General features: G+C 36.7%; 1 protein-coding gene and 2 long non-coding RNA genes across 4 annotated transcripts; 2 read left to right on the top strand and 1 right to left on the bottom strand.

Annotated features, from left to right (window-relative positions):
* The first annotated feature begins 2,759 nt into the window (after positions 1-2,759).
* Positions 2,760-3,520, top strand: LOC123308306. Its single transcript, XR_006537087.1, has 3 exons — positions 2,760-3,069; positions 3,132-3,160; positions 3,204-3,520. It is a non-coding gene; the product is annotated as an uncharacterized LOC123308306 (long non-coding RNA).
* Positions 3,521-5,356: 1,836 nt separating this feature from the next.
* Positions 5,357-6,775, top strand: LOC123308305. Of its 2 annotated transcripts, none has more exons than XR_006537085.1 (3): positions 5,357-5,602; positions 5,668-5,941; positions 6,004-6,775. It is a non-coding gene; the product is annotated as an uncharacterized LOC123308305 (long non-coding RNA). The 2 variants fall into 2 exon arrangements; XR_006537086.1 differs by having other exon boundaries at positions 5,358-5,553.
* An 8,026-nt stretch (positions 6,776-14,801) lies between these two features.
* On the bottom strand, positions 14,802-15,826 carry LOC123308797. The gene is made up of 3 exons (XM_044891650.1): positions 15,726-15,826; positions 15,418-15,501; positions 14,802-15,208 (listed from the first exon to the last, which is right to left on the bottom strand). The coding sequence occupies exons 1-3, from the start codon at positions 15,781-15,783 to the stop codon at positions 14,955-14,957; spliced, it is 396 nt and encodes a 131-aa protein (XP_044747585.1). The 5' UTR covers positions 15,784-15,826; the 3' UTR covers positions 14,802-14,954.
* Between the last annotated feature and the right edge of the window lie 8,654 nt (positions 15,827-24,480).

Below are 24,480 nucleotides of genomic sequence, written 5' to 3'. Positions count from 1 at the left end.
TCGCGAGGGCCGTAGGCCCGAGCTACGTACGAAAGGCGAATCTGCCAGTAAAGGTGAATCTACCTACAAGGTGGATCTCCTGGCTATACTAGTTAATACTATAACGTTGATAAAAAATGATCACCGAATCGTATCAAATTTTTTGCCACGTTGAAGTGTCGGTGGAGGGTATGGGAAATTTGAAATGGTGAGCGCCGAAGGCGCGTGGCCGGGTAGAGCGGTAAATGAAACGCAAGAGTAAGAATCGAGCTTTCCGAAAATGCCTAGATCGTATTTTTACCCCGTCTAGAAGTGTCCGAAAATTGCGTGAGAAAATCGCGAAATTCACGATTTTCGCGAAAAGGTGCCAAAGTTATTTGATTAGCTTGAGAGATCCGCGGTAGCTCGAGAGCCGGGATGGGTGTCGAACTAAGCTCGAAGAACCCGAAATTAAAATAGGCCTGTTTTTTTTCCCGGAGCCCGAACGATATTACCTAAAAAAGCGTAAGAATTTTGAAAATTTTTGACGTCTATTAAAAATCGAGTGACATTCCACAAAATTAAATTATTTTCTATTGATTATCAGAGAAAATTAAGTGAAAGTGCACTTTGACAATCGATGTCAGAGTGTGATTTAAAGGTTAACGTCAGTTTTGACGGCTTGGCAGCGACCACAGAACGAGGTGCCTTAAATCGATCGGGCTTTTAAAAAACGTTTTTGGCCTAGATATTTATAAAAGGGGAATCGAGCGAGGGCCGAAGGCCCGAGCTACGAACAATAGGCGTATCGCGAGGGCCGTAGGCCCGAGCTACGGACGAAAGGCGAATCTGCCAGTAAAGGTGAATCTACCTACAAGGTGGATCTCCTGGCTATACTAGTTAATTAATACTATAACGTTGATAAAAAATGATCACCGAATCGTATCAAATTTTTTGCCATGTTGAAGTGTTGGGGGAGGGTATGGGAAATTTGAAATGGTGAGCGCCGAAGGCGCGTGGCTGGGTAGAGCGGTACATGGAACGCTAGAAGAAGAATCGAGCTCTCCGAAAATGCCTAGATCGTATTTTTACCCCGTCTAAAAGTGTCCGAAAATTGCGTGAGAAAATCGCGAAATTCACGATTTTCGCGAAAAGGTGCCAAAGTTATTTGATTAGCTTGAGAGATCCGCGGTAGCTCGAGAGCCGGAATGGGTGTCGAACTAAGCTCGAAGGACCCGAAATTAAAATAGGCCTGTTTTTTTTCCCGGAGTCCGAACGAAATTTCTCAAAAAAGCGTAAGAATTTTGAAAATTTTTGACGTCTATTAAAAATCGAGTGACATTCCACAAAATTAAATTATTTTCTATTGATTATCAGAGAAAATTAAGTGAAAGTGCACTTTGACAATCGATGTCAGAGTGTGATTTAAAGGTTAACGTCAGTTTTGACGGCTTGGCAGCGATCACAGAACGAGGTGCCTTTAATCGATCGGGCTTTTAAAAAACGTTTTTGGCCTATACATTTATAAAAGGGGAATCGAGCGAGGGCCGAAGGCCCGAGCTACGAACAAAAGGCGTATCGCGAGGGCCGTAGGCCCGAGCTACGTACGAAAGGCGAATCTGCCAGTAAAGGTGAATCTACCTACAAGGTGGATCTCCTGGCTATACTAGTTAATACTATAACGTTGATAAAAAATGATCACCGAATCGTATCAAATTTTTTGCCATGTTGAAGTGTCGGGGGAGGGTGTGGGAAATTTGAAATGGTGAGCGCCGAAGGCGCGTGGCCGGAAAGAGCGGTACATGGTACGCAAGAGTAAGAATCGAGCTTTCCGAAAATGCCTAGATCGTATTTTTACCCCGTCTAGAAGTGTCCGAAAATTGCGTGAGAAAATCGCGAAATTCACGATTTTCGCGAAAAGATACCAAAATGATTTGATTAGCTTGAGAGATCCGCGGTAGCTCGAGAGCCGGGATGGGTGTCGAACTAAGCTCGAAGAACCCGAAATTAAAATAGGCCTGTTTTTTTTCCCGGAGCCCGAACGATATTACCTAAAAAAGCGTAAGAATTTCGAAAATTTTTGACGTCTACGAAAATTTGATAAATTAATTTCCAAGAGCATAGAGGTAATTTCCATCACGTCTGACGTTTCGAAAGGGGTTTTTGCAGTTTTCGGAAACTCGAGTCGATTATTATATGAATAATGCCAAAATAGGGAAGATAAATGCTAGAGAATCATTCTCCATATCCTGTAGCATCTCCAGGTACCCATATTTCGGCTCGATATGTACAGGTAAGTTTGCAATTTTCGATATTACGAAACCACCTCGGTTAAGCACCGTTCAGAACCATCGTTTTGGCCCTGAATATTTTCAGTCATTTCGTGATTTTTAGCGTTGAAATTGCCAAGATAAATTTATATTAGGAAAGTCGAGGTCACTATTCAGCCAAAACTAACTTAAAATTTTATAATTTCCATAATTTTTCAATTCGTATAACGTGTTTTCCTGTCATTCAGGTAGAAGTGTTGAGTGAGCCTTAGGCCAGTTTCATTTGACTGTTGACAGACCGTGAAAAAATTGATGTAAATTTTTAAGGTTTAATTATTATTGAAATTAAAGGATATATTTACTACATTTCTCCCCGTACAATAGCATAGCAGTGATAGCACTTCGAAGCTCACATCACAGATGAATTTCTCCCCATAATCCGAAAGTTAGGTTATTATTGAATTTCCAGATATGAAAGACAGTTCTTGGACGTGAATCTGTATCAAAATCAGATGTAATAACAATAACTGATAGTTTATTTTGTCACTAACAATACTTATTTTTCAGGCACATATAAATTCATCATATCAAGAAATGTATGAAATTCACAAATGTCAAATATCATCTCTCGGAAAGTCTCATTTTATATAAAAAAAGCTTCTTCAGGGGTAAGCTTCTGAGCAATTGTTTCAGAAGAGTTAGTATTTGAAGTATATGATCCATTTGTCAAGTTTACATAATGGATTTCAGATTAAATTACATGCAAACTCACAGAATGAGAAACATCCTTAATCTTGGTGTATGAACATAAGAATTTCTAGATAACAAACGGTTCTTGGGGGTGAGTCTGCACAGAAAATCGACCAGGAGATTCTATATTTTATAATTGAAATTTATTTTCAGGCATATATAAATTTATCAGATCAAGAAATGTATAATATCATCTCTCGGACAGTGTTATTTGGTAAAAAAAAGTTTTTTCAGAGTAAGTTCATAAAGCAATTCGTTCAGGAGAGTTTCCATGTGAAGTAGATGATCTATTTCTCTTCTTTTCAACTGAGTACATCAGATTTCTGACAACGTTCAAGCAATTGGGTAGTGTATGGAGATGATTTTCTTAGTCTAGATTTATGGCAAAATACGTTTTGAGATAAGTTATTCTGTTGGAATTATATAATGATTATTGAAACACAATCTATGAGTGAGCTTTTGCGTTAAAATTCTATGTTTATAGACATTTGTCGAGTTTTCTCATTCAAGGTAAGATTTTTCTCTTATCGTAGAGAGAGGGACTCTGTAGGTTTTTGTTCGAAATAAACTGAATTAAATGTGATAATACTTGAAATCTTCATAATTAGGCTTCTTTTCAATTCCATATAACAGATTTTGGCCAATTTTCAAGCTTTTAGATTAGTGTACAAGGATTATTCTATTCGCTCATTCCAGATAATAGGAGAAATGTTTTCAATTAACTCATTCAAGTGGAATAATAAAATGATTATTGGGATGATAAAAAGATTATTGAAACACAATCTATGAGTAAGGTTTTACGTAAAAATTCTATATTTATATAGACTTTCGCCAAGTTTTTGTCATTTGAGGTTAGTTTTTTTTCTTATCGTAGATGAAGGGATTTTGTAGATTTTTGTTCAAAATGAACTGAATTAAATATTATGATGCTTGAAATTTTTTTAATTAGGCTTCTTTCCCATTCCATATAACAGATTTTGGCCAATTTTTAAGCTTTTTGATTATTGTACGAGGATTATTGTATTTAATCATTCCAGATAAAAGGAAAAATGTTTTCGAATAACTTATTCGAGTGGAATGATATAATGATTATTGGAATACAATGGCAGGGTGTGTTTTTTGCGTTAAAATTCTACTTTTATAGACTTTTGGCCAGTTATTCTCATTTCAGGTTAGTTTTTTGTTTCATCGTAGAGAAAGAACTTTGTGAGTTTCAATTCAAGATGAACTGAATGCATGGAATCTCCGTTATAACTGATTTTTGCCAATTTTTGAGCAGTGTATGAGATTATTTGTTTTCTTTCGTGAAATTTGCGACAATGCCTGTATATATCGAACGGTGTGAGTTATGTGTGATACTCAGTATTGTATAGTATTCGCGTATCATTAAGTGCGAGGGCCGTAGGCCCGAGCTACGGACAAAAGGCGAATCTGTCCATGAAGGCGAATCTACCTACAAGGTGGATCTCCTGGCTATACTGATCTGCCAAAAAAGGTAGATCTATCAATTAAGGTAGATCTATGGGCTTACTAGTTATTAATACTATTACGTTGATAAAAAATGATCACCGAATCGTATCAAATTTTTTGCCACGTTGAAGTGTTGGGGGAGGGTATGGGAAATTTGAGATGGTGAGCGCCGAAGGCGCGTGGCCGGGTAGAGCGGTACATGGAACGCTAGAAGAAGAATCGAGCTCTCCGAAAATGCCTAGATCGTATTTTTACCCCGTCTAAAAGTGTCCGAAAATTGCGTGAGAAAATCGCGAAATTCACGATTTTCGCGAAAAGGTGCCAAAGTTATTTGATTAGCTTGAGAGATCCGCGGTAGCTCGAGAGCCGGGATGGGTGTCGAACTAAGCTCGAAGGACCCGAAATTAAAATAGGCCTGTTTTTTTTCCCGGAGTCCGAACGAAATTTCCCAAAAAAGCGTAAGAAATTTGAAAATTTTGGACGTCTACGAAAATTTGATAAATTAATTTCCAAGAGCATAGAGCATAGAGGTAATTTCACTTCTGACGTTTCGAAAGGGGTTTTTGCAGTTTTCGGAAACTCGAGTCGATTATTATATGAATAATGCCAAAATAGGGAAGATAAATGCTAGAGAATCATTCTCCATTGCCTGTAGCATCTCCAGGTACCCATATTTCGGCTCAATATGTACAGGTAAGTTTGCAATTTTCGATATTACGAAACCACCTCAGTTAAGCACCGTTCATAACCTGCGTTTTGGCCCTGAATATTTTCAGTCATTCCGTGATTTTTAGCGTTGAAATTGCCAAAATAAATTTATATTAGGAAAGTCGAGGTCACTATTCAACCAAAAATAACTTAAAATTTTAAAATTTCCATAATTTTTCAATTCCTAAAACGTGTTTTCCTGTCAATTGTTGAGGGATCCTTAGACCAGTTCCATTTGACTGTTGACAGACCGTGAAAAAATTGATGCAAATTTTTAAGGTTTAATTATTATTGAAATTAAAGGATATATTCAATATATTTACTACATTTCTCCCCGTACGATAAAACTTCGAAGCTCTCATCACAGTTGAACTTTTTTCCATAATCGGAAAGTTAGGTTATTATTGAATTCTGAGATATAAAACACAGTTCTTGGACGTGAATCTGTATGAGAGATCGGATATTAAAACTGATAGTATATTTTGTCACTAATAATACTTATTTTTTTCAGGCACATATCAATTTATCAGATACAGAAATGAAAAAATCCTAGGATGGCAATTATCATCCCTCGGAGAGACTGTATTTGGAATGAAAATCCTTCTTCAGGGGTAAAGTCCTGAAGCAGTTCGTTCAGGAGAGTTTCTATTTGAAATATATGATCCATTTGTCAAGTTTACATAATGTACTTCAGATCAAATTACATGCAAACTCACAGAATGAGAAACATCTTTGATCTTGGTGTATGAACATAAGAATTTCTAGATAACAAACGGTTCTTGGGGGTGAGTCTGCACAGAAAATCGACCAGGAGATTCTATATTTCATAATGGAAATTTATTTTCAGGCACATATAAATTTATCAGATCAAGAAATGTATAATATCATTTCTCGGACAGTGTTATTTGGTAAAAAAAGAGGTAGTTCAGAGTAAGTTTATAAAGCATATCATTCAGGATAGTTTCTATGTGAAGTAAATGATCTATTTCGCTTTTTTTCAACTGAATACAACAGATTTCTGACAACTTCCATGCAATCGGGTAGTGTACGGAGATGATTTTCTTAGTCTAGATCTATGGAAAAATGTTTTGAGATAAGTTATTCATTTGGAATGATATAATGATTATTGAAACACAATCTATGAGTGAGTTTTTGCGTTAAAATTCTATATTTATAGACATTTGTCAAGTTTTCTCATTTAAGGTAAGATTGTTACTCTTATCGTAGAGAGAGGGACTCTGTAGGTTTTTGTTCAAAATAAACTGAATGAAATGTTATAATACTTGAAATCTTCATAATAAGGCTTCTTTTCAATTCCATATGACAGATTTTGGCCAATTTTTAAGCTTTTTGATTAGTATACAAGGATTATTATATTTACTCATTCTAGATAATAAGAGAAATGTTTTCAAATAACTTATTCAAGTGGAATAATAAAATGCTTATTGGAATGATAAAAAGCATATTGAAACACAATCTATGAGTAAGTTTTAACATAAAAATTCTATATATGTATAGACTTTCGCCAAGTTTTTGTCATTTGGGGTTAGTTTTTTTTTTCTTATCGTAGATGAAAGGATTTTGTAGATTTTGTTCGAAATAAACTGAATTAAATATTATGATGCTTGAAATTTTTATAATTAGGCTTCTTTCCCATTCCATATAACATATTTCGGCCAATTTTTAAGCTTTTTGATTATTCTACGAGGATTATTGTATTTAATCATTCCAGATGGAAGGAAAAATGTTTTCGAATAACTTATTTGAGTGGAATGATATAATGATTATTGGAATACAATAGCAGGGTGTTTTTTTCGCGTTAAAATTCTACTTTTATAGACTTTTGACCAGTTATTCTCATTTCAACTTAGTTTTTTGTTTCATCGTAAAGAAAGAACTTTGTAAGTTTCTATTCAAGATGAACTGAATGCATGGAATCTCCGTTATAAGGCTTCTGTCCAACTGAATATAACTGATTTTTGCCAATTTTTAAGCTGTGTATGAGATTATTTGTATTTTTTCGTGAAATTTGCGACAATGCCTGTATATATCGAACGCTGTGAGTTATGTGTGATACTCAGTATTGTATAGTATTCGCGTATCATTAAAAGCGAGGGCCGTAGGCCCGAGCTACGGTCGGAAGGTGAATGGCGAGGGCCGAAGGCCCGAGCTACTGACGAAAGGCGAATCGCGTGGGCCGTAGGCTCGAGCTACGGCGGAAGGCGAATCACGAGGGCCGTAGGCCCGAGCTACGGACATAAGGCGAATCTGTCCATGAAGGCGAATCTACCTACAAGGTGGATCTCCTGGCTATACTGATCTGCCAAAAAAAGTAGATCTATCAATAAAGGTAGATCTATGGGCTTACTAGTAATACTATAACGTTGATAAAAAATGATCACCGAATCGTATCAAATTTTTTGCCACGTTGAAGTGTCGGTGGAGGGTATGGGAAATTTGAAATGGCGAGCGCCGAAGGCGCGTGGCCGGGTAGAGCGGTAAATGGAACGCAAGAGTAAGAATCGAGCTTTCCGAAAATGCCTAGATCGTATTTTTACCCCGTCTAGAAGTGTCCGAAAATTGCGTGAGAAAATCGCGAAATTCACGATTTTCGCGAAAAGATACCAAAACGATTTGATTAGCTTGAGAGATCCGCGGTAGCTCGAGAGCCGGGATGGGTGTCGAACTAAGCTCGAAGAACCCGAAATTAAAATAGGCCTGTTTTTTTTCCCGGAGCCCGAACGATATTACCTAAAAAAGCGTAAGAATTTTGAAAATTTTTGACGTCTATTAAAAATCGAGTGACATTCCACAAAATTAAATTATTTTCTATTTATTATCAGAGAAAATAATTACACATTATGGCGCCGGCACGGACGTGTCGGATCGAGATGTCGACGAAATTTTGAATCAAAGTGATAACGCGAGTTCAAGAGTTTTCAAATGTTGTTACAAAACAACTAAAATACACGTCTGTAAAAATTGTTTCTCAATTTTTCACGATAGTTGCTTGAAAAGAAGCAAAAACATAAAAGTTGTCAGTGACACAATCGTCGAATGTTGTGAACTCGGAATTCCAGAAAATGACACTGAAGTGGAAGGTGAAAATGGAGAAATTACTCAGCTCAGACTCGAGGTGAAATATCTGAAGCTATTGATGGAAGAAATGAAGGACAAAAACGGAATCCTAAGTATCAATAATGCCTTTTTAATGGAAAAGTTAAAAAATCAAACATTCGAAAAAAATGTAAACATTCCTGAAAAAGAAACCTCGACATCTCTTATCACTACTAAAGAAACGTCAGGGTCAAAATTTGAATTTCGCTATTCTCGTTATTTTCTACTTCAATAGTGAATTTTAGTTTTTCGTGAAATGAGTTGAACAGAGTGAGTGTTCTGGACAACCAACGACTAAAATTCACTATTGAAGTAGAAAATAATAACAGCCTACCTTTCCTAGATGTTATGGTGATGAGAGAAAATAACAAAATTATTACAGATTGGTATGCAAAACCATCAAATTCTGGCAGATGTCTTAACTTTCTTTCTAATCACAGCTTCCAACAAAAAAAAATGTAGCTACCAATTTGACTCATAGAGCTCTTTCACTAAGTCACAAAAAGTTTGAGAAGAAGAATATTATAAAGATAACAAACATACTTTTAAGCAACAACTACCCCCGTTACTATATCAAAAAAGTGATTAACAACTACAAACAAAAACAAGATCAAGTTTGTCTTACCAATAATGATAGGAACGTGAATACAGTAGTTAATGCAACAAACAACATGCACATTGGCTCACAACCTGAGATGAATGTAAAACTAAAATATTTCAAGCTCGCGTTCTTTCCTGGACTATCTTACAAATTACATAATATATTCAAAGATTTTGGTTGCATGACATCATTCTATAACATCCTTGATAATAATAAAAAATTCTTCACCAACATAAAAAATAAAACCCCTCCTAATATGCAGTTCAATCTGGTGTATAAGATCCCTTGCCAAGATTGTAACAAAGTATACGTGAGCCAAACAAAACAATATTTAAAGGACAGAATACGACAACATAAGAATGATGGCAGACAATTAGAAGCCGAAAATAAAACTGCCCTTACACAACACACACACAGAGAGGGACATAGATTTGATTTTGAAAATGTATCTATTCTGGATTATGAACAACATTATTCCAGACGAATTTTGAGTGAAATGATACATATAAGAAGAAATGATACAGTTACTTACAGGGAGGATACAAATAATTTGAGTACTGTTTATGATCACTTGATATCGAGGATGAAAACACCTAATAGATAACAATTCTGAATTGTTTTTCTCCACATGTTGTTTCGTGTTTGTCATCGTATATGTATTAACCTTTATATTTTTATTCCACACTGTGTAGTTCCTTAAATCAAATTAATTTGGCTGAGACTGAATATGCGGAGATGTGTCAACATATTTTTATCGTACCACAGAATATGTAACTTCGTTTTCATTGTTTGTTTTTATTCAATTGACTGTCATATGTTCAGATAAGAAGAAATAGATGATGACGAGGTTGACGTCTGTGTAGAATGTAAACAAACATGTGGGGAAGACCGTTACAAATGTGACTAATGTCTGCGGAAAATACATAAAGATTGTACAGGGATAACATCATCGGAATCAAGGTGTATGCCACTGGGGAAAAGAGTGCTACTGTTGATGTGCATGGAATGTAAAAAGCTGATTGTAAGAATGCCCTATATGGTGAAACTAATGGAACATATGAAAAAAGATATAGAAGCATTGAAATCTGATCGCAAGCTAACCAACTCATACTCAAGTGTACTGAAGATTGAATCAAACAGCGGGAGAAACAATGAAGGAACAAATATACACACAATGATTATTAAACCTAAAATACCACAAAAAATTGAAAAAAGTAGAAAAGAAATTCAGGCCAACATTGATCCAGCAAAAATAAACATAGGAATAAGAAAGATAACAGAAACTGGGAAAGGAAATCTTGTGTGGTTCAGAGAAAGAGGATATTTCAGAAAAAATAATACGAAAACAGAACGAATGGATAGATCAGAATGAGCATCTGAGAGTTACATTCGTAAAAAGTGCTAAAAATAAACCCAACTCTACAATATATGTCGAATGTACGGGTAGTTTGTATAGGAAGTTCTTGGATTATGGGAGAGTTCGTGTTGACTGGGAACGTCTACCCGTTTACGAGGACAATAGAGACATACGAATTCCTGTGAGTAATGTCAGTCTCAACTTGAGGTTCATCAATTACATTGGACCCAAGGTGTACAACAGATTGCCATCGGAAATAAGAGCTTGCAAGAAGAACAAGTTCATGAAAATGTACAGAACATTTATTTATGACAACAGTTGGCAACTTGAGAAAGTTTTTTAGTTTGGACTGTTGGTGGTGTGTTGGGACTGGACTTTCTTGGTTGTGCTGAAATATACTGCCTCGAACTCTTCAATCACATGTGGGGAAACTTTGAAGTGTGAAAGTGAATGTCTGCACATATAGATGTTTATACATCTAGGTGCATTCATGGACGTATTTTGGTGATTTGTGGGGTATTATGTGGTGGGGTTTAGACTTAGCCGCATCGATGTTTTTATTTGTTTATGAATTTCATTTGATTAATAATAATAATAATAATATACTATCCAAAATAATATTGTTCGTTTTCCATCAACCACCATGAAAGAAATGAAGAAAGTTTTCGACATCCTCATTATTATGGGTAATTTGAAACTTCCAAGAGCTAGATTTTATTGGGATCAACGAGTTGGTGTACCAGTCGTAAAACAGAACATAAGTTTTAATAGATTTTCCAATAGATTTGAGCAATGCCATTCATTTGGTAGATCTCACAGCAAGGGGGGGTCATAGACATCGTCTCTGGAAAGTTAGAGACATGTACAACGTAATAAGAAAGCGGTGTAAAGAACTGCGCAATTAGAGACAAATCTTTGTGTCGATGAGCAAATTGTATTTTTCAAGGGACAAGTGAATGTAAAGCAGTATCTTCCCAATAAACCGAAAATATGGGGAATAAAACTCTTTATATTAGCAGGGCAGAGTGAAATGATTTCATCATCTACTAAGGTACTGAGACTGAGATAAGAAATTTATATTCCTAATTCGGTCAAGGAGCAGCAATAGTAATGCAGTTAGCTGAGCGTTTAACAGAGGAAAACCATGGTCTATATTTTGATAATTTTTTAGTACCTACAATCAATTCCAATATTTGTCTAGTAAACATATAAGGGCCGTAGGGACAATAAGGGTCAACCGATTTGCCGGACCAATCTTGGTCAGTGATAAAGATTTGAAAAAAAAAGGCCGAGGTAGTTCCAAAAAGAGACCGAGTGTTTCAAATGGTGAAACTGCCCCTAAATTAAAAGCCGAATGTAGGACAGTCAACGAAATGAGGTATAATAACTATGAACATTTACATCAATGGAGAATTCTCCTCAATTTGGGTTATCACTACATATGCAAGTTTAAACTGAATAATTATGAGTTTCATAAATGATTTTTTCCAATTCACCGCGGAAACTATTCAAAATCATCCTTCAACTATGGTTTTTAAAATTTAAATCGCTTTGTGCAGAGTTTACGATACATGACAATGAAAAGAACAATATCCTATCAGCTTGTTTATAAAATAACAGCTGTTGATCTACAGGCGCCTACTTACTGGCGAGCTTCAACTGCAACCGGACATAAAAATCCCATGAAATTTTACGACCTTCCTCGTTCGTCGCAGACTTCATAGACAGCCATCTTTGTCTTTGTCATCAAGATAATGCATTTGTTGTTCCTCATTATCAAGGCATATTTCAGTCGATGTTGCCAGCTTGTGCAATTCTCACAAAACGCTTTAAACTCTGAATACCCATTTTAATTTTTCATTTTCAAGTGCTTCAAATATTTTTTTTGGGGAAAAGCTTGAAATGGTTATTTCAAAATGTGACGTTTCAAAGATATTTCGTGAAAAATACATCATTTTCGTCAGACGGAGTATTCCCTATTTGATGAAAACAAAGACAGCACACGATACAAAATGGAGCAGTGTAAAGGTAAATCTCGAGGTACATTTCTGCTTTGTTAAGAATCGAAATTGTTTTTTCGATTTTCATACTAAAAAATAAGAACACCTGTTTAATTGCAAGATTTTCATACAAAAATTCATATTTTTAAATTTTGTAAGTTATTCATTTTTACACCTATGTCACAATGTCCATTATGATAAACACGTTGTAACTTCTGTAAAACTTGTTATATCGAAAAATGAAATAAAATAGAATCGCATTTTTAGAATTTGCTGACCGTTTGGCCAGATGTGTTACTGAAAGGGTTAAGTAGAGTGATACACTTTCAAGAAAATATAACACTCAAAATAAGTATCACAACAATAAATCTAGCAATCCATAATGATATATTCCATGAATTCTCTTATATTATATGGCTCTATCTTGAGCAGCAGTTTGTGGATTAGTTTTTCAAAAGTTGTGAAATTCCCCTCCGCTCTGAAATGTGGAGGAATTGTAACGAGACTGTACCTAAATTTCTTCGTTCCTGAGTGCATTATTTTCTTGTGTCCGCGGACTGAATTGATTAAAACGGCCGGAAACATTCAAATCATAAAATTTCTGGACATGCTCCCACTTTTTTGTCCATTCATATCGAAATGGGCGTCCTTAGTTAATAAATTATTCCTCAACCCTTTGAATAGACGAGGTGTGTCGAATAATGGAACTATTTCCTCATTATCGACAAGAAATCCAATAAATCTATCTTCTATGGCATTTCTAATGCAGAATTCTTTTCTTTCTTCTGATAATAATTTTTTGGCAGCCTGATTATTTGTCCCTTGGTCACATATGGTAACTATAAAATAGAAACCTATACTTTGACATTTTTCAATCAAACCACCATATTTTTCAAATCCACAGACTTTATAGGGCCCTGGCGAAAAGTGAAGGCAAGGGGTTGCTTGTACTGTCTGTAAAATCCCTTAAAAAAAAAACATTTGCATGATCAACCAACCTTGCCTTCCTTTCTGTCCCATCGTCATGTAGAATTACAATTTTATCAGCAACTCAGGGTTACCAATGAAATTTCGTCAAAGATAAGGGCACAAAACCTATCTTTACGAGATTTCATTTGACAAACACTTTCCTTAAGTTGCTGGAATATGTGATCATTCACACCAGGATTGAAAATTAATTTTTCCACCAGCCGTGACAATGTTCTCGTAGAAGGTAGGCAAAATAATTTGCAAAGAAGTCAATATGCCTTGGGACTAGCTTTGTACAAAGCCAGTGAAAGAACTTTTTCATCTGATGTGAATCTCCAGGCTTTTGGATGAAGTTTTTGATTGGTGATTTGGCATTTTATAAAATGAAATGTTGCCTCATTGACATTACTGAGCGAGTTGCTGAACCCTTCTGCATGCAAAAATTTTTGTGCAGCATCTAACCTTTCCTTAAAACCTTTCATTTTATGCTTCTTTTGGTTCAGTCGGTCCCTACATTTGCGTAACATGTCGTACAAAATTTTTTCTCTTGCACTAAGCTGCATTTTTCTTGTACAGGGTGGGCAAATTTAGATGTTTTAGCACTACAGTTTTTAAACCAGGGGAGATACACAAAATCTGATACCCCATTCTCGTTCTCTTTTTCTGAGAAACTAACAATAGTAGTAGTCATTTTTGGCCACCTTCTTTTGTTTTCGAGTTAAAAGCAAAAATTGGAAAAATGGCGATATTGAAATAAATTTATATCTCCGCTAATACTGATGATAGAGCTCTGAAATTGAAACATTAAACAGGCACTTTTTTACATAGAATCCAGTAACGTGCTCGCCTTTTTAGCAGGATTTTTAATTACGAAGCTATGACCCAAAGTTATGTTTTTTTTAAATGGGAACACTAGTTTTCTGTGCAATTTTTTGAAAGCTTAATTTTTACTGATTTCAAAAATATATAACATCATATGGTTTGTATCAATATAAATAATAGAACATGGTCAAAAACATTTTTTCTCAATATTTCTATGGTTTCAACGTTTGATGAACACAGAAACATATAGCATCGTATGATTACGACTGTCTCCTTCTATGAGTCCTTTCATTATTATGAAAATTTATGAAATATATCTTGATTCAAATTTTGTGAAAATTGGTAAAAAGCATAGAAAGAATGACATTGTCAGAAGAAGACTGTTTTTGTAATAGGAAACTCTATTTTTCTGTGCTCGTCAAAAGTTGAAACCATAGAAATATTGAGAAAAAAGGTTTTTGACCATTTTCTATTATTTATATTGATACAAATCATATGATGTTATATATTTTTCGAATAAGTAAAAATTAAGCTTTCAAAAAATTGCACAGAAAACTAGTGTTCCCATTTAAAAAAACATAACTTTGGGTCATAGCTTCGTAATTAAAAATCCTGCTAAAAAGGCGACCACGCCACTGGATTCTACGTAAAAAAGTGCCTGTATAATGTTTCAATTTCAGAACTCTATCATCAGTATTAGCGGAGATATAAATTTATTTCGATATCGTCATTTTTCCAATTTTTGCTCATAATTCGAAAACAAAAAAAGTGGCCAAAAATCACTACTACTATTGTAAGTTTCTCAGAAAAAGAGAACGAGAATGGGGTATCAGATTGTGTCTATCTCCTCTAGTTTGAAAACTGTAGTGCTAAAACCTCGAAATTTGCCCACCCTGTACACTTCAATTTACTCAGTATTGGAAACCCTCTACCTAAAGAAAGAAATATAGTACAGTAATAATCACAGTAATATGATTTAAAATTAATTCAAAGATGTTCTGGAAAGTGCATGCAGTTATCCCAAAAGTTCTGTTAATCACACATGCATATAAAAAATAAACAACTGATTTGAATTGCTCTGTGTTTTGAATCTTATAGTGCTCACGAGAAAGAACTTTTCTTTCCTTCAACTTCTTCAATACTGCATCTGGTTCTAGCATACCATCATCATTTGAGCGATTATCAACTGAAATAAAAAATTTGAAGAATAATTGATGTAAAACGTTCAAACACTTCCAATTGTTAAATAGCATGTTGTTGAATTATTATTATAATTATATAATAAATATAATAAATTTGTACTAGTATTACAAATGCAATAGAAAATCCTTCCATAAGTATTGGTATTCTAGAAATTAATTGCAAATTAATACATCACTAATATAATATACTTACTTTCTTCATTTCTAGACTGCAAGTAACTATCTACTTTGGAAGTTGACGGTTGGTTCATTGAATCATTAAAAGCTGTAGAGACCCCTTTAAGAGATATGTTATTAAATTTTCTATCAAGGAGACATGAAGCATCTATAATCATTAAATATTCAATAAAATATCCTCTCATATTTCGTATTATCCTGATTCTCCATAGGTACCAAAGTACCCCTCAGAAGCTCTGTAGCTTGTACGAGTTCGAAGAATCAATTGTGTTCTGTTCATGAAAATCATTTCTCATCAATACATCACTAATATTATATACTTACTTCCTTCATTTGTTGACTCCATATAATTATCTACTTTGGAAGTTGACAGTTGGTCCATTGAAACATCAAAAGCTGTAGAGACCCCTTTAAAAGATGAGTAATTAAATTTTCTATTCAATTATTTTAATCATTTAATGTGAATCCGATCTCAATCGCCTTGACGTTAATAGTTGAACCTCAACTATTAGAATCCCGGACCGAACCTGGTAGTTTCTAACCTGAAAAATTCACCCCACTATTTCATTGTGGTTTGAATTTTTTACGCAAAAATGTAACCTCATTTTGTAAGAATTTTTTGTTTTGTATGATTTATATTTAATTCTGATTTTTGAGAGGAATATCGGTTTCTCATTCAGTATTCCGACATCTTTAAGAACTATAAACATCCAGCACCGTTTTCATCCCGTTTTCAGTTCCAAAAAACCATGTCGAACCGTGAAAAACATCCTGGATTGAGAGAAAACCGATTTTCTACATCTGGGGCACATTCAGTTTCCACACCCCCCCTATATGTATAAAAACATATGACCCCCGCTGTGAACTCGATTCTATCGCGCTCAAAGTTAATAGGTGCCTTTTGAGTCTTTCTATAGTTGAGTGTGTCGAGGCTGAATTGACCCTCAAGCCTAAACGTTCTTGAAGAGGTGTGCGTGGAGACGCCGATTTACAATGAAAACCCCCGACTAGCCAAACCAAACGGCAACCGAGCCCAGAGTTAAGATAACCTCCTGTATTTTACTAGGGAATCCTAGTTTCAACCGTAAGCAAGTTTCTGACCGGCGTGAAAACATGCCAGAAAAAGAAACCAACGTGGTAACCCGTTATGTACCTTTCATGCCATTTCCTTTCTCCGTGATGGGAGTGGAATTCTGGCTGGCGTAAAAACACGTCAGAAACAGAAACCAACGTGGTGACCCGTTTTTACCCTTTATCAAGTTTCCTTTCTCCGTGTTGGGAGTGAGTTTCTGGCTGGCAACAAGACACGTCAGAAAAAGAAACCAACGTGGTAACTCGTTGTGTACCCATTTCCTTTCTCCGGGTTGGGAGTAAGTTTCTAGCTGGCGTAGAAATACGTCTGAAACGGAAACCAGCAAGGTAGCCCGTTGTGTTCCCTTTATCCCGTTTTCATTCTCCGTGTTGGCAGTGAGTTTCTGGCTGGCGTGAAAACACGTCAGAAACGGATACCAACGTGGTAAACTCTTGTAGACCCATCATCCCGTTTCCTTTCTTCGTGATTTTCTGGCTGACGTGAAAAAACGTCTGAAACAGAAACCAGCGTGGTAGCCCGTTGTGTACCCTTTATCCTGTTTCCTTTCTGTGTTGGCAGTAAGTTTCTGGCAGGCGTGAAAACACGTCAGAAACGGGAACCAACGTGATAAACTCTTGTAGACCTTTCTCCGTGTTTGGAGTAAGTTTCTGGCTGGCATGAAAACACGTCTGAAACGGAAACCAACATGGTCACCGTTGGGTACCCTTCATCCCGTTTGCTTTCTTCGTGTTGGGAGTGAGTTTCTAGCTGACATCAAAACAAGTCAGTTACGGAAACCAACATGGTGAATGTTATGTACCCTTCATCATATTTCCTTTCTCCGTGATGAAAGTTAGTTTCTGGCTGGCGTCAAAACACATCAGAAAAAGAAACCAACGTGGTAACCCGTTGTGTACCTTTAATCCCATTTTCTTTCTCCGTGTTGGAGGTAAGTTTCTGGCTGGCGTGAAAACGCGTCTGAAACAAAAAACAGCGTGGTAGCCCGTTGTGTACCCCATATCTCGTTTCTTTTCTCCATGTTGGCAGTGAGTTTCTGACTGGCGTGAAAACACGTCAGAAATGGAAACTGTTGGAGAAAACCCTTAGATTTCAAAATACGCGTTATTCCATGTGGTATCAGGAATCTAATTCGTTACTCCCCCCTCATCAAAAAGACAATCAGTCAGTAATGAATGACATTTCGCACAGTCGACATACATACTGCTGCTTAACCGCTTATCGCTACGTTTTTAGTATTTCTTCGCTATTTTTTCAAAACTACTTATTTTCACTGTGACTATAGTGAAAGTGCTGTGTTGCTGTGTACACTAAGAATTCAACAGTGCTGTATTGCTGACTTCAAGAAGAGCTCAATCGACCGTTGGCACTGGCAAAATTGGAGCTACAACATCCAGGTGAGGTTTCTGATACCACCGCTTTTTCTTTAATACAGTACATTTTATCTCAACAACTTAAGAGCTATCATTTTCGCCAACATTTTGATCCTTCTGTAGCCGGATATAAACCATGTTTTCATCTTAAAATTCAAAATTTTCATTGCAGTTTCAAATTGATCGCATGTGCGTGGAGATCGCCAATCGCTCGTGTTCGGAAAGGTTACCGCTTTCAATAGAAGCTCGTCAGATTTTCCAATTATTTGATGCAGTTATTATAGTTCTAAGGGATATATAATCAATTTTATTGATTTTTAAATACAAACTCTGTAATTGAAATCGAACACCTGTTCCGCCATTTTCATAAGTTCTTCAGCATTTTGAAAACGCAGTGACCTTGATCCTGAAAATTCATCTCGCGCATCAACGCATGTCTGTTGACATCATTTTCCGATCAGCTGATTTCACTGTATTTCGTCTGAATAACGGAGCGCGATGGATAAATTAAAAAAGTCCAAAACATTTCGAAACAATTCGATTTCTGATATGAAGTCGCTTCATGTTCTAGCCCAGAAGGCTAAAACCGATAGAACTCAACACGTCTCATTCAAGGTACGCTATCAAGATATACAGACGATTCACGACGCATTTTTTGAACATCACAATAAGGTAATTTCCACACTTTTGAATGATCCTGACTCCGATTTGGAACCGGAAAATTTGGTTCGAGAGAGTTTTCTTTCCGATTACTACGATGTGAAGACATGCTTCACCGAATTATTCGATGATTACGTAAGTTCGCCATCAGGACCAAGCCATAATAGTACTATGTTGGGTCCATCCACTAATCATGGAAATGTTCGATTACCTAAAATATCATTGATGAAATTAAGTGGTGATTACAAAGATTTCACATCATTTCGAGATCAGTTTGATGCACTTGTGCACAACAATCCATTCTTAACTCCAATAGAAAAATTCACTTATTTGGTTAGTTCTGTTCAAGGCTCTGCACTTTCTTTAGTTAAAACGTTGCCTTTAACGTCGCCTAATTACGTCATCGCTTATAAAAGTATTGTTGATCGTTTTTCAAATCGCCGCTTACAATCTCAGAGTCTGTGGACCGAAATAGAGAACGCTCCTAAGATCACAAGTCCTTCTACGGAATCTTATAGAAAATTGATAGATACCTTCACCGAAAACATTGCTGCTTTAAAAACCCTCAAATTTCCCACCGATCATTGGGATTTTATTTTGGTCATGATGATTATAAAACGTCTTGACAAGAATACGCTTACACGCTTTGAAATGGAACATCAATCCACCGAAGTTCCAACATTCAGTGAAGTAGTTGATTTCATTAATAGACATTGTCTTGTGTTAGAAACGCTGGGATCTTCAACTTCGCAAACAATTAATGATAAACAAAATGCACTGCGAAAATCTGCTTCTTTTATACGTCCCATTTCATCTCGTACAACTGCATTGTTTGTCAACAAATCGCTCGCCGCTACTTGTATTTTTTGCCAAGCAAATCATTCGCTTTATACTTGTTCTGCATTTGCTAATAAGTCTGTTTCTGATCGCTATCACTTCTGTAAAGACAACAAACTATGTTTCAATTGTCTAAGTTCCTCTCATGATTTACGATCTTGCAGATCCTCGCATACATGTAAAGTATGTAAGTCAAAATTTCATCACACACTTCTCCATGACAACACTAAAATGCGCTCCGCTAATGCTTCAAGTTTTTCACCATCCGCAATATCCCCTATGTCAAATGGTCAAGAATCATTTCAACCGCAAAATAGTTCAAATCGCCCTGATAATGATTCGACTTTCGTTGGTGCTGGGGTCATGGCACATCCCAGTCATGTTCTTTTAGCTACTGCTTATGTTGATGTGTGTGATGGCCGCGGTGCTCATCAATCTCTTAGATGTTTAATAGATTCGGGTAGTATGACTTGTTTTATCACGGAAAAGGCAGTAAAACGTCTGAACTTGCATAAAGTTCCTAATTCTGTTGAAGTCCGAGGATTAGGATCCATGAATGCTAAATTGAGTAGTGGATCAGTATCGCTATCATTGAAACCAGTAATGTCGAATAATCCGATTTTATTTACTGATGCTATAGTAATTGATAGAATTTGTGAAAATTTACCTGTACATCCAGTTTGTACTGATTCATTGAATCATACTCGTAATTTACCCTTAGCTGATCCATCATTTCATCGTCCCGGTGCCATAGATTTGCTTCTGGGAGCAGAGATTTTTTCTCGAATTATTTTATCTGACTGCATCACCGGTAACGATAATCAACCCGTGGCTATAAATACTGTATTCGGGTATATTTTACTTGGTAAAACCAATAACAGTTTTCCGCATCCTGTTTCTTCGTTTTTCATAAATTCAAGCGAAAATGTGCTCGACTGTGACATACAAAAATTTTGGGAAGCGGAAACTGTCCCCCAGGTCGAACATTTTAGTCAGGAAGAAGTTGATTGTGAAAAGCATTTTCTTGAAACGGTATCTCGCGCCGATGACGGAAAATTTGTCGTCTCCCTACCTTTTGTTGATAATTCAACGCCACAATTCATGAATATGCGTGAGTTCGCCTTATCTCGATTTTACTCACTTGAACGCCGTCTATTAAAGAATCCTCAGTTGGATACACAGTACAAAGAATTTATGATGGATTACCTTAAATCAAATCATATGGAAGTTATACCTTCCGATGAAATACAGTCGAATTCATATTATTTAGTTCATCATTGCGTACTAAAACCTGAAAGCATCTCAACCAAATTGCGAGTTGTTTTTAACGGATCATATAAATTTAACTCTCAAAAAACCCTCAACGATCATTTAATGACAGGTCCAAAATTGCAACCCGATATTTCCAAAATCATAACTAATTTTCGCCTTTTTCCATTTGTTATATGCTGTGATATACGCCAAATGTATCGGATGATTTGGGTGGACTCTGGTCATTGTGATTTTCAAAGAATTCTTTTTCGCTTTTCACCGAACGATAAAGTTCAAGATTTTCGCTTGAAAACCGTCACTTATGGACTACGATCGAGCCCATACTTAGCGCTTCGCGTCCTGCGTAAACTCGCCGAAGATGAAAAATCAAATCATCCACATGCAGCCGAAATTATTTCAAATAATTCCTATATCGACGATTTTATTTTTAGTGCACCCACCATTGAAGACGCTCGCACACTCCGCGATGATTTAATTTCCTTGTTAGAGAAGGCTGGTTTTCAACTGCGTAAGTTTTGCAGTAATGAGCCAACACTTCTGAGTGATTTGCCAGCATCGCATGTATCTGTTGACCCCCTATCATTTGACAATGGGTCACAACCGTTCTCATTAAAAGTTTTAGGACTGAATTGGAATCCCAGCAATGATTACTTTAGTTTTTTCTGTAAAGCAATTGACAATTCATTATGTACGAAAAGGATTATGCTCTCTGAATTAGCGAAAGTGTATGATCCCCTCGGTTTTGCTGCACCTACGATTTTTCTCGCTAAAAACTTAATCCAACAACTTTGGATATCGAAAACTGATTGGGATGAAACGCCGCCTCCTGACATTACCCGTGTCTGGCAACAATATACTTCAGAACTACCGTTACTCTCGGAGTTGAAAATTCCACGCCTTATTATTCCACCTGAGGTCTCCAGTTACGAGATCCATGGGTTCTGTGACGCCAGTGAGAGGGGATACGCATGTGTCATTTATTTAAGAGCGCTGAATAATTTTTCGATTTCTACTAATTTTTTATGTGCAAAATCCAAACTTGCGCCTTTGAAGAGGATAACTATTCCTCGCCTCGAACTGTGCGCTGCAGTCTTACTCAGCAAATTGATGAAATATACTGTCAAAATTTTGGAATCGACCATACATATAAAGCGAGTAGTCTCTTGGTCAGATTCGCAAATCGTACTTCACTGGCTGAACGGCGAATCTACTCGTTGGAAACCGTTCGTGGCCAATCGTGTCTCTTTCATACAAACTAATTTACCTCAAAATTCATGGTATTATATTAATACAGAAAATAATCCCGCAGACATCGCTTCTCGAGGCGTACTACCGTCTCATCTTCTCTCGGTAAGTTGGTGGTTCACCGGTCCACCACTGTTGCAAGAACGTGAGATATCAAAATTCATTCCAACCTCTTCCTTTTCATATCCTACGGAGGAGCAACGTAAATTAGTTCTGTTGAATGTCCCCAATGATGAAAATTTGGTTGACAGTTTACTGGACAGATTCTCGTCATTCAATACTTTGTTACGTGTTACAGCGTATGTTCTGCGATTTATAAATAATGTAAGGAATCGGTCCAACAAATTTACTGATCGTCTGTCTTCCAGTGAGATGTACTCCGCTCTTTTGTTGATTGTCAAGTTCACCCAACATAAATATTTTGCGCAGGAATATGAAAGCAGAAGGTTTTCGTTTCCTCTTCGAAAGTTGCACGCATTCATTGATTCCGAGGGTGTTTTACGAGTAGGAGGACGCATCAAACACGCTCACCTGCCACATGATGCGAAGTTTCCGATGCTCTTGCCACGACAGAGCCGCTTAACTTCTTTGATCATAGATCATTACCATAAAACCTATTTGCATGCGGGGTGCCGCACCACCCAATACTTAATTTCTCAAAAATTCTGGATTCTAGCTAGCAAACGCGCCATTAATTCAGTAATTTCAAAATGCTTTCGTTGCTGGAAAATAGCTCCTAAACCGTATCAACCCCCTATGGCTTCACTACCGAAAAGTCGAGTTACGCAAGCTAAAGCTTTTCTTAATTCTGCTCTTGACTTCGGAGGTCCTTATTACATAACTTTCACCCGTCATCGTGGTGTCAAAGCTTGCAAAGCTTACATATGTGTTTTTGTATGCCTTGTTACGAAAGCTGTGCATTTAGAGTTAGCTAGCGATTTATCATCTGAAACGTTTCTTTCTGCCTTGCAGCGTTTCATTGCAAGAAGAGGAAGAATTCAAACAATTTTTTGTGATAACGCCACAAACTTCGTTGGAGCAAGTAAACAATTAAAGCTGATGCAAACTGCAGCTCAACAAGAATCTATAAATTTTAAGCTTTCACCACCCTCTGGTCCCCATTTCAACGGACTAGCTGAAGCTGGTATCAAATCCGTGAAACTCCATCTAACGAAAGTAATTGGTGACCAAATTCTTTCGTACGAAGAGTTCAACACCATTTTGACGTTGGTCGAATCCAGTTTGAATTCGCGTCCACTGACACCACTGTCCTCAGATATTGAAAGTGTTGATATTTTGACGCCTGGACACTTTCTCATGATGGAACCGCCATCTGCAGTTCCCACTCCAGAGTTTTCTGATTTACCCTTGAACCGTTTATCTAGATGGCAACTTCTACAACGCATTCATCATGATTTTTGGCGTCGTTGGCGCCAAGAGTATTTATATACGCTGCAGCAGCGTACCAAGTGGCTGGATCCACTATCACCTCCTAAAATTGGCACGGTGGTGTTGATAAAAGATAATAATGTTCCGCCGGGCAAATGGAATTTAGGTAGAATCCTTGATTTACACCCTGGTGACGATAAGGTTGCTCGCGTCGCCACCATTAAAACCTCTACAGGTTTACTAAAACGCCCACTTGTGAAACTTTGCCCACTTCCCAGTGAGCAATCCTAATTAAAAAAAAAAAATAATTGCATCAAATTTGGTATTTTATTTATAAGTTATTTCTGCGTGAATTATTTCGTTTTTTTTTTGTGTAAAATGATTCGCTCTCTACGCATCTGCGATCAACGATCATATTGTTTTTTTTTTTCTCTCACTCAAGTTTGAATGGTTTTTTCAATGCGTATATTTAAAATTCATTCTTCATTTTCCCGGGGCAGGATGTTGGAGAAAACCCTTAGATTTCAAAATACGCGTTATTCCATGTGGTATCAGGAATCTAATTCGTTACTCCCCCCTCATCAAAAAGACAATCAGTCAGTAATGAATGACATTTCGCACAATCGACATACATACTGCTGCTTAACCGCTTATCGCTACGTTTTTAGTATTTCTTCGCTATTTTTTCAAAACTACTTATTTTCACTGTGACTATAGTGAAAGTGCTGTGTTGCTGTGTACACTAAGAATTCAACAGTGCTGTATTGCTGACTTCAAGAAGAGCTCAATCGACCGTTGGCACTGGCAAAATTGGAGCTACAACATCCAGGTGAGGTTTCTGATACCGCCGCTTTTTCTTTAATACAGTCCATTTTATCTCAACAACTTAAGAGCTATCATTTTCGCCAACAGAAACCAACGTGGTAAACTCTTGTCAACTCATTAATCGGTTTCCTTTCTCCGTGGTGGGACACGTGAAGACACGTCAGAAATAGAAACCAGCGTGGTAGTCCGTTGTGTACCCTTCACCAGTTTTCTTCCTCCGTGCTGGGAGTTAGTTTCTAGCTGACATGAGAACACGTCAGAAACAAAAGCCAGCATGGTAGCCCGTTGTGTAATCTTTATTCCGTTTCTTTTCTCCGTGTTGGGAGTAAGTTTCTGGCTGGCATGAAAACACGTCAGAAATGGAAACCACCATGGTAACCGTTGTGAA

The sequence above is a fragment of the Coccinella septempunctata genome, chromosome 2, assembly GCF_907165205.1.
Source record: "Coccinella septempunctata chromosome 2, icCocSept1.1, whole genome shotgun sequence".
Lineage (NCBI taxonomy): Eukaryota > Metazoa > Arthropoda > Insecta > Coleoptera > Coccinellidae > Coccinella > Coccinella septempunctata.
This window is presented reverse-complemented; position numbering and strand designations above follow the sequence as displayed.